This window comes from Tripterygium wilfordii, chromosome 21 (genome assembly GCF_013401445.1).
Source record: "Tripterygium wilfordii isolate XIE 37 chromosome 21, ASM1340144v1, whole genome shotgun sequence".
NCBI classification, from domain to species: Eukaryota; Viridiplantae; Streptophyta; class Magnoliopsida; order Celastrales; family Celastraceae; genus Tripterygium; species Tripterygium wilfordii.
In genome coordinates this window covers 13,847,197-13,858,490 of record NC_052252.1, presented here as the reverse complement: position 1 = coordinate 13,858,490, position 11,294 = coordinate 13,847,197, and the positions used below count along the sequence as shown (strand labels likewise).

The window sequence follows — 11,294 nt, the reverse complement described above, 5'->3', positions numbered from 1 at the left end:
ACAGCTTAACTATTAACGTTAAAAATCAATACAATCACTCTATCAAACTGAGCCGAACATATGATTTTATTTGGTCCAGGGTGGCTTGTTGTCAAGTGCGTCCAAGGCGGCTTGTTGTCAAGTGCTTCCATCTCATTAACCAGGGATTCCATCTCAAGCAAGCAATCAGCCACTTTATAATGTAAAGATGTTTTGACTATTCAGCCATCATTGTCCAAAAGCTAATATAATTGAAGGTTCGCAGAAGTTGCACCGATATCATGGACTTAGGCACTTAGCCAGACAAATCCAAAAAAGAATTCTATAATATTGAATATAAACATCCATGCAAACCAAACGCAATTTATGCTGCAACATCTATCGAAATATTATATTTGTATTTCAACAAGTTGGTGTATTCAAACAAATCATTCAGAATAGGCCACCAAGTTGTGCGTGTCAATTGTCAGACCAACAGGGCTCCGGTCGACCCATTGCTTTTTTTATTAAAACCTCTACACGCAAAGGTTGGGAATGGGTTGGCAATGGCTTCTTCAACATTACTATTAGCTTTTCCTCTGATTCTGATGCATATTCTTGCTCCCACCATAGCCCAGCAGCCTTCCTTTCTCTCTCGGTACTGTTTCAACGACAAGGGTAATTACACTGCCGATAGCACCTACTCAACAAACCTTAATCGCCTCCTTTCTTCTGTCTCTACAACCGCAGAATTCAACGGCGGGTTCTACAATGTATCAGAAGGCGACGGCTCCGATAAAGTTAATGCAATTGCGCTTTGTAGAGGAGATGTTAGTAAAGACGTTTGCCTTAATTGTCTCAATGTGTCTAGTTCTGAGCTCCCCAAACGCTGTCCGAACCAGAAGGAGGGGATTGTATGGTACGACGTGTGCTTATTCCGGTACTCCAATAGGTCCATTTATGGTAAAATGGAAGTAAGTCCTTATCTTCCGATGCGGAACAGCAATAATGCCACGAAGGCGGATGAGTTCTATCAGAGTTTGAGGACATTGTTGGATGAACTAATAAGTAGAGCTACACAAGGGGGTGATCTTCAAAAGTTCGCAGTTGGAGATACTGCTGCTCCAGATTTCAAGACCATATATGGACTTGCGCAGTGCACTCCTGATTTAACTGCGCAGGAATGCAGTGATTGTCTTGTTGGTGCACGCAGTCAGTTCTCAGATTGTTGTTCTGGGAAGATAGGAGGCAGAGTTTTGAGACCGAGTTGTAATATAAGGTTTGAGATCTACCGTTTCTATGAATCAGCAAATGAAACCCTTTCACCGCCTCCTACTCTGCCTGATGGAGGTATAGTATATTTATTAAATTGGCTTCAAAATTTTGAGTAATTGAAAAACCTTTCTCTTAGACCATGTTTCTGTTTGAAACAGAGTCGTTGATTTACTCTGTTTCTGGTTGTGCGACTAGATTAAAAATTGATTGCTTTGAAATCGTAATCAGACAAGTGCCTGTACAATCTTCTGTTTGTGCAGGAAAGGAAAATAACACATCTAGGACTATTATCATCATTGTGGTTCCAATTGTTAGTGTTTTGGTGCTTATACTCTGCATCTGGATCTATTTAAGACAGAGGAAGAGGAAGCCAAAGAAGACTGATGAACGTAAGTTAAGCACAATTTTTTTCCTGCTTTTTTTTTTCTGCGTTTTTCTTTCAGATATGAATCAAAAAAATATGACTTTTTAAGATGCATATTCATAAATAAAACAATCGACTTTACATCCACAAAAAAAGTCTCTGCTTTGAATGTGATGGTGCTGCTTAAACAATGTGTTCTAATTAGATTTGTGCTAATCTTTTCCCTTTTGAGCAGCTGTGGATGAAATTAGTGTTGTGGAATCTTTGCATTTCGACTTTAGTACAATCAAAACTGCAACGAATGACTTTTCTAATAAGCTCGGACAAGGAGGATTTGGTGCCGTTTACAAGGTAATTAACGAAACAGGATCCAACAATACAATTAATTTTTCAAGTGTCAATATAATGAAAACTGAAAAAAGCTAAAAAATCTTGAGGCCGTTTGATTGATTCCTGATTCATTTTCAGGGTCGACTTTACAATGGACAAGAAATAGCTGTGAAGAGGCTGGCGATGGGTTCTGGACAAGGAGATATGGAGTTTAAGAACGAGGTTTTGTTAGTGGTCAAGCTTCAGCATCGTAATTTAGTCAGGCTACTAGGATTCTGCTTGGAAGGAGACGAAAGAATCCTCATTTATGAGTTTGTGGCCAACACTAGCCTCGATCACTTCTTATTTGGTACTATTTCATTTCTGGTCCTGGAAATCTCAAAGGAATATGGACAAACACTTTGCAGAATTGATATGAAATTATGAACTCTAATAGCAGAATTCCTATTTTTGGTTTAATGATTAATGTACTTGTGGAAACATGTAGATCCCCTCAAGCGCGGGCAACTTGATTGGGAAAGCCGTTGGAAAATCATTGGAGGCATCGCTCGAGGACTTCTTTACCTTCATGAAGACTCTCGGCTTCGAATCATTCACCGTGATCTCAAAGCTAGCAATGTTCTGTTGGACGCAGAAATGAATCCGAAAATTGCAGATTTTGGCATGGCAAGGCTGTTTGAACAGATGGATGAAACTCAAATCTACACCAATAGAATCGTGGGCACATTGTAAGTAACTCATTGCTTGGAGTATAAACTAGTGGAGATTTTATTATAAGAAGACTAGATACTGATCATCTTAATGTCGATATGCAGTGGATACATGGCTCCAGAGTATGCAATGCACGGGCAATTCTCAGTTAAATCCGATGTCTACAGCTTTGGTGTGTTAGTTCTTGAGATTGTGAGTGGCCAGAAAAACAATTGCTTTCGTATAGGGGAGAATGTGGAGGACCTTGTGACTTCTGTACGAACAAACAGCCTTTCAAGAACTATTTCTTGTTCAGATTAAACAATATGAATCTTTTTTATTCTAATGAAGTGCTTATTGATAAATCTTAATGCAGGCATGGAGAAACTGGAGGGAAGAGACTGTTTCCAATCTTATAGACTCAACTTTAAATTCCGGGTCGAGAAATGAAATGTTGAGATGTGTCCATGTGGCCTTACTTTGTGTCCAAGAAAATGTGGCAGACAGACCAACAATGGCTTCAGTTGCTCTCATGTTGACCAGCTCCTCCCTCACTCTTCCAGTACCCTCACAACCTGCTAATCTTATGAACAGCAGAGCTCTCTCTGACATTTCATCCTCGCTCAGCTACAGTTCCCAGGACACATATTCCAAAACCACTGAAAATCTTCCTTTGAGAAATGGTTAAGCTTCTAAGTATGCGAGGATGTTTCATTTTGCTTGCTTTCTCCTGTGAATGTTATTCCCTGTTAAGTTGTAGTGAGGTTTGCCATGACTTGTGTTATTTTTGGTCAACTTAAGCTTGTTGTATTTGACTTTCCTTGTATTAACTTCTATGTATTTAAGTGGTATTGGTAGGGTCAAGTGTCCTTTATTTTAGAATGCTCTTTGTCTTTTGTTTTCTCTTCTGTATTGAGTACGAAGTCTGTAGCAGTACTTGTATCAAATATTAAGAAAGCAACTTGGAAGGTTATGTGTGATCTTTGTGCGTTCTTTTTGATCTGTCAAAAGTCATCTTGTTGTTGGTATTTGTCCTATGTTTGATTGTGCACAAGTCAAGCTTGAGCTTGTCTTTTGGAAAGTTTCTAGAGGTCTACTGGTTGTGCTTTGCAGGTGGATTTCTTGTGTGTTAAAGGTTGATCCAACAGTAGTAGTTGGTAACCTTTCTTGGCTTACAAGTGGTATCTGAGCATTGTTTTCTTAAGGGACCTGTGTGCCAGATTAAGAACTTGTGAACAGAGATCATGTTAGCATCTTCGTTGCCCTATCCTCCTGGTCTCTCAGGTGAGAATTTCGATTTCTGGTGTGTAAAGATGGAAGCTTTTCTTATGGCACATAATCGATGGGATGTTATGGAGGTTGGTTATGATCCATCTTGCTTGTCAGAAAACCCTACTGTCCAGCAGATGAAAGATTATGCTGAACAAAAGCAAAGAAACTTTAAAGCTCTCACTTTTCTTCATGCAGCTTTGTCAGATGAAATTTTTCCTAGGATTGTTGGTGTTAAATCTGCCAAGGAGGCTTGGGATAGGTTGAGAGATGAATTTCAAGGTAGTGAGAGGGTTAGACAACAGAGATTGTTAACTTTGAAGAGAGAATTTGAGATGTTGAAGATGAAGGAGAGTGACTCAGTGAAGAGTTATTCTACCAAGTTGATTGAACTTGTGAATCAAATGAGATTGTATGGAGAGGAAGTGCAAGATCACAAAGTGCTGGAGAAGATAATGATTAACTTGCCTGAGAGGTTCAAATCTAAAGTATTTGCCATTGAAGAATCCTGTGACTTGAAGAAACTCACCATTTCAGAATTGTGTAGTAAATTGCAGGCTCATGAACAGAGGTCTAATTTTAGACAAGAAGATGTCACTGAAGGTGCTTTCCAGGCTAAGCACAAGAATAAGCAAGCTTCAAATTCGAAGCAAGGGAAGAAGAAGTTTGGTGATAAAGGCAGTAAGGGGAAGTCATCAGAAGGTAGTGCTTCTGGTGATTTATCCAAGAAGGGCAAATTTCCACCTTGTCCACACTGTAGCAAGACTAATCATCTTGAGAAGACTTGTTGGTAGAAATATGGCAGGCCTCAGTGTAGATATTGTAAGAAGCTTGGTCATATTGAAAAGTACTGCAAGATGAAGCAGAATCAAGAAGAATTTGGAGGTGGAGGTGGAGGTTCAACTTCTCAGGAAGCTAACTTTTCTAATGAACATCAAGGAAAGCATAATGATCATTTGTTCATGGATGTAGATGCTTCACAGAACCCTGGGCAGAATACATGGGTGGTTGATAGTGGTTGTACAAGTCATATGACAAAGGATATTGACATGTTTTCTACCTTGGATAAGTTTGTGAAGACCATAGTCAAATTGGCTAATGGCGAGATTGTAGAGGCAGAAGGCAAAGGCTCAGTTCCTATCAATACTAAGCAAGGTACAAAGCTCATTCCAAATATTTTACTTGTACCACAATTGAAGCATAATTTGCTTAGTGTTGCTCAGATGATGAAAAAAGGGGTATGAATTGTGTTTTAAAGATAGTTGTTGCGCTATTAATGTTCCTGATGGTAGAGAAATTGTGAAGATAAATATGGTTGATAATTCTTTTACTTTGCTTTCCAACTCTGTAAAACATTCTGCACTTAATGTGAAAAGAGATGATTATGGTTTATCGCATAATAGATATGGGCACTTCAATTTGAGCTCTTTCAAGGCTGCAGTTGATGGTGGTTTGATTAGGGATTTGTCAAATGTGTATGTGGAATAGGATGTGTGTGGTACTTGTCAGTTTGGTAAGTAGCATAGACAAACATTTCCTTCTAATTCAGCTTGGAGAACTAGTAAGAAGCTTGAATTGATCCACATTGATGTTTGTGGACCAATGAGTGTTCCTTCCCATAGTTAGAATAAATATTTTGTGTTGTTCATTGATGATTTCACTAGAATATGTTGGGTCTACTTCATCAGCAGTAAGGCTCAGGTGTTTTCAGTATTTAAAAAGTTTAGAAGTCTTGTGGAATCACAGAGTGGTATGAAGATAAAGACCATTAGGTCAGACAATGGGAAAGAATATACTTCAGAGGCTTTCAACCAGTTTTGTGAGGATGTTGGGATTGGACATCAGCTTACTGTGAGCTACACTCCTCAGCAAAATGGTGTCTCTGAGGGGAAGAATAGAACAGTGATGGAAATGGCCAAGTGTATGCTTTTAGAGAAGAAATTGCCTAAGATTTTTTGGGCTGAACCTGTTTACACAGCAGTGTATCTTCTTAATAGATTACCAACAAAATCTGTTAAGGAGATGACACCTATTGAGGCTTGGTCAGGGATGAAGCCTTCAACTAAGCATTTGAGAGTCTTTGGCTCAATATGTTATTCACATGTTCCATCACAGAAAAGGAGCAAGCTGGATAAGAAATCTGATTTATGTATATTTTTGAGATATGCCTCTCAATCAAAAGGTTACAGATTATATAATGTGGAGACCAAGAAAATTCTGGTTAGCAGAGATGTTGTGTTTGATGAATATGCTTACTGGGATTGGGAAAAGCAAACAGTTTAGAACGTTGCAGGGGTGCAGCTAGAAAGTGTGCCTATTGGGGTTGTTTCTGAAGTGCCTGGTTCAATAGCTGAAGTTGATTATGATGAAGATAGAAGTTTTGTTAAGCACAAGTCTCTTGCTAATGTTTGTGAGAGATGTTGTGTAGCAATTGTGAAGCCTTCAAGCTATTCTGAAGCATCACAATACAAGGAGTGGAACCAAGCCATGAAGGAGGAACTAAGTATGATTAATAAAAATCATACTTGGGAACTCATTGATAAACCAGAAAATCAGTATGTGATTGGTGTGAAATGGGTCTATAAGACCAAATTGCATCCTGATGGTACTGTGTTTAAGTACAAGGCTAAGCTGGTTGTGAAAGGTTATTCTCAACTTGCAGGAGTTGATTCTGAGGACACTTTTACACCAATAGCAATGCATGATACAGTGAAGCTGTTGGTAGCATTGGCAGCTCAATGTGGTTGGAAGATTTACCATTTAGATGTGAAATCTACATTTCTAAATGGTGAACTTGAAGAAAATATATGTGTGCAGCAACCTAAAGGTTTTGAAGTTGCTGGTTGTGAAGATAAAGTTGATATGGATTTAATTGCAAGCGCACAAATCGCACAAGTAATATAAAGATGAGTAAATTATCGTTTCCACTAGGGATGTGTTGGCAAAAGAAATCAATGTCAAACAAGCTACAATTATGTAAATTGGAGAAAAGGATTAGCGATCGGTTTTGATTTTGACTAAATTAATTAAAAAGAACAAAAACAAATCAAACACAAATATAAAAACAAGGATGGAAAGCACTAGGGTACTTAACTTCACCTCACCTATCCAATTCAATTCTCTTAATCCCTTAATTCCTAATTCATCTCTCAATAATGACAATCGATTTCTCAACCTATTCAATGTTCTATTCCTAGATACATCAAACGTATTTTCAATACAAATCCCTGTTATTCCTAACAATCGGATTAATATATCAAAAACCCATTACGAACTATGGAAACCATTTAGCGATTGCATAAGTCACAAACCTATATTATGTCATCTATGGCTTGAGGCAAACCCTAGATATCTCCTTCCGGTCTCAATCTAGGCAGCAAATCAATTGAATGATGGCCAAACACTCAAAAGCATTAATCACACCCATAGACAATCAAGAGAGAAAGAGAAATCAAGAAATAAGGAAATCAAGTTTATTGAATCTTCAAGGTTTGGTTACATTAAGACCCTAGTAGGAAATCTAGCCACTCATGGAAGCAAAATACATCATTAAACAAAGGAAATCAACCATAGAAACTAGGATAGAAAAGGAGAGAGAAAACCTCCTTGTAGAACCTCTTCTTCTCCAAGCTCCAATGGTGGCCTCCAAGCTCTCCAATGGAGGTAGCACGAAATCCAGCTCCAGGCCTCCCCCAAAACCCTATCTTATGCCCTTTTATACTTCTCCAAACTCTTATGTCGTTTCCAAAACAAGTTGGGGTCGTTTTGGCTTAGAAACACGTGAATTCGAATCTTTTTCCCGAAACTACGGTGTGCTTTGAATAGTACTCCGATCGATCGGAAATACAATCTGTCTCCACTATTTTTTAGGTGTTTTGGCAGGTCCGATCGATCGGGAATAGGGCCGATCGATCGAAAATCAGTCTTGGGCTCCAAATCTTCATATTGCACTCTTTTCCTCCCTTTCTTGCCTTAACACCTACAATATGCAATTATAGCTTTCTTAGGCAATATTAACTCTTAATCAACTCAAAATGTGATGAGCTTATGTGTAAAGGATGCACAAATGTATGTATATATTTGGCACATCAAAAGTGTACAAGCTTCACAAGGCCTTGTATGGCCTCAAGCAAACTCCTAGGGCTTGGTACACAAAAATTGATTCCTACCTTCTACAATATGGCTTCAGGAGGAGTGATAATGAACCAACCCTTTATGTGAGGTATGGTGATGATCACTTGATTGTTTCTCTGTATGTGGATGATTTCCTTGTGACAGGAAAAAATTTGGCTTCTGTGCAAGCCTTTAAATCATTGATGATGGAGAAATTTGAAATGTCATATCTTGGTGAGATGACTTATTTCCTTGGCATGGACGTTCAACAATGTGATGAGGGCATCTTCCTATCACAAAGGAAGTATGCTAATGATATTCTGAAAAAATTTAATATGGAAAAGTGCAAGTCAGTTGCAACTCCTTTGGTAGTGACTAAAAAGTTATCTAATGATGATGGTGAAGATAAGGTTGATCCATCTTCTTATAGAAGCTTGGTAGACGGTTTGTTTTATTTGACTGCTACTAGGCCCAATTTAATGTTTGCTCCAAGTTTATTATCCAGTTTTATGAAATCTCCAAGTCGAGTACACTCTGGAGTTGCCAAAAGGGTATTGAGGTACTTGAAGGGGATTGTTGATCATGGTTTGTGGTATGCCAGGGATGATAACTACAGTTTGGAGGGATTTGTGGACAGTGACTGGGCAGGGAGTGCAGATGATATGAACAGCACTTCAGGGTATGTTTTTTGCCTAGGAACTAATGTGTTTTCTTGGAGTTCAAAGAAGCAGACTGTGGTTGCTCAATCCAATGCTGAAGCTGAGTATATTCAAGTGCAGCATGAGCAAATCATGCAATTTGGTTGAGGAAACTGTTGTGTGACTTAGGACATAAGCAAGAAAGTGCTACTGTTATCCATTGTGATAACAAATCAGCCATTGCAATAACTGAAAACCCTGTTTAGCATTGGAAAACCAATCACATTAGAGTTAAATACCATGCTATTAGGGAAGCTGTGAAAGAAGATGAATTTAAATTGATGCACTGCAATTCTGAGGATCAACTTGCTGATATTTTGACTAAGGCACTGCCCAAAGGCAGATTTGAAGTGTTGAAGTTCAAGCTTGGTGTGTCAAGGCTTCACCTCAAGGAGGAGTGCTAAGTTGTAGTGAGGTTTGCAATGACTTGTGTTATTTTTGGTAACTTAAGCTTGTTGTATTTGACTTTCCTTGTATTAACTTACAAGCAAGCAACCCGCGCTTTGCGACGGGTTGTTGTTGTCCAAAGTGCATGGGAAAAATTATAGAAGTTGTATAAGTTGTTTTGGTATTGTAAATAGATTTTGTTGAATGGGCAACACATAAGTTGTTTTTTCATGCAATGGTGATTGAAAATTTGAAAGATTTGAAATAATATATCAGTTGTATGATGTTCATTATTGGGTTTCGAGGTAGCTGGGCCCAAAGCTTAGTTAAGGAACTATCATGGTCAGTGTAGGTCAGAAAGAAAAATTAATTAAAAATTCAAAAATAAAAAATAAAAAAAATAATATAAAGTAAAAAATAATAATAATAAAAGGAAAAGGGAAAGTAAGGAAAAAAAAGAAAAGAAAGAAAAAAGAAGGGATTTTGTTGATAATGAATCGGATTCCATTCTTTCCCATAAGAAATTGTTTTTCTTTTGTGAAGTTGAACCGGGAAGTGGTGGTAAAAGATATCCTAACTTTGTTGAATGACCGGAGAAAGAAAAGAAAAAGAGGCTTTGGGTTTTGGAAAAGAAGAAAATAAAGGGAGAAAAAAAAAGAGAAAAAAACAAAAAAAAGGGGGTGGCCGATAATAGTGGAGAAAGTGGGAGTACTAGGGGAGAGAGCAAAATGGAAAGAAAGAAAACGAGAGGGACGAAGGCAGCCGCACAAGTGGAATGATAAAAAAAAGATAACAGGAGAGAAAAAAACAAAACCAAAAATGGAATAAGAAAACAAAAAAGGGATTTGAGAGATGGTGGAGGATCCCCACGGAAGGTGACAGCGATTTTGGTCTCAACTTTTGTTCTCTGGTGCTCATGGTCTCGCCTATTAAATATCAAGAGGCACTTTGTTTTCATCTGAACCTACTACTCTGGCAGCCAATGTAAAATCTGTGTTCACTTGCTTACTAGACCAAGTTAGTCAATATCTTACAGGAGGCCTCGAAAGAGCTGGAGACAGCCTAACTGAAGCTACAGCTCTAAGGGAAAGGTTTGTGCTGGGAACAAGTGTCAGTAGAAGGGTGGCTGCCGCAGTTGCTTCTGCTGCAGAAGCAGCGGCTGCTGCTGGTGAAAACAGTTTTCGATCTTTTGTGGTTGCTTTACAACGTTGTGGTAGTAGTGTGGCTATTGTTCAGCAATACTTTGCAAATTCTAAATCTCGCCTCTTGTTACCTGTTGACGGTGCACATGCTGCTTCATGTGAAGAAATGGCAACTGCCATGTCCACTGTCCAGTGCAGAGGGGGCCGCTTATAAGGGCCTCCAACAGTGCATTGAAACTGTGATGGCTGAGGTGGAAAATCTTACTGTCTCGATACTGGGCAAAGAGCAAGTGATAACTGCAGTGAATGGAGAGCAGCTGAAAAAAATCAGAGAAGAAATAGGAGGAAAAGGGTTTCAGTGCTTCAAGGTCCTGTTTCCATGGAGTTGTTCGTCCCCTATGTTCTTACTCCTCCAAGTAGCTGATATCTTGACTGTGTTCTGTTTGAGTTCGTGGTATATGCCCGCCCATGTTTGAGGTTATACTAGTTGTATGTAGTTTGTGGATACATGGTCGATTTGAACGAGATTTAGTCCATGTGCGTTTGCTTGCTGGTGCTGATAGCTAACCTTGCTATATCCGTTTCTTCGTTATGCTAGCATGTGATTTGGATATCTTGATTTTTATTGAGATGCCTAATATATATATATATATATATATATATATATATATATATATATATATATATGCCAGTTTGTATGCTTGTATATGTGTGTTTATACGTTTATAATGTATATGGATTTAATTTGATTTGAATTTCTATGGCATTTGATCCCAATTTTGACCCCATTTTTGATTTTTTTGAGTGTGGATCGGGTTTGGTTCCATTTGGATCAAGTTGGATATTATTTGGACCAGAATTGATGGAAGCTTGAGCAATTTCAGAATTTTGTTTGGTTTGTTACAATTTGTGTATATTTGGCCCCCATATTGTGTAATTTATTTTATTCATGTTGGCTTGTATAATTTCGATATTTATTATTTGAATTATTTGTACAAGTGTGGATTATGAATGTATAGGCTCAAAATTGAATATAGATTATTTCAATTAAGAAAATCATAAGTTGGT

General features: G+C 38.2%; 1 protein-coding gene and 1 pseudogene across 1 annotated transcript; both read left to right on the top strand.

Annotated features, from left to right (window-relative positions):
- The first annotated feature begins 404 nt into the window (after positions 1-404).
- On the top strand, positions 405-3,590 carry LOC119988837 (annotated as a pseudogene).
- Positions 3,591-3,762: 172 nt separating this feature from the next.
- LOC119988827 lies at positions 3,763-5,319 on the top strand. The gene is made up of 2 exons (XM_038834024.1): positions 3,763-3,901; positions 4,085-5,319. The coding sequence occupies exons 1-2, from the start codon at positions 3,862-3,864 to the stop codon at positions 4,678-4,680; spliced, it is 636 nt and encodes a 211-aa protein (XP_038689952.1). The 5' UTR covers positions 3,763-3,861; the 3' UTR covers positions 4,681-5,319.
- Positions 5,320-11,294: the final 5,975 nt, after the last annotated feature.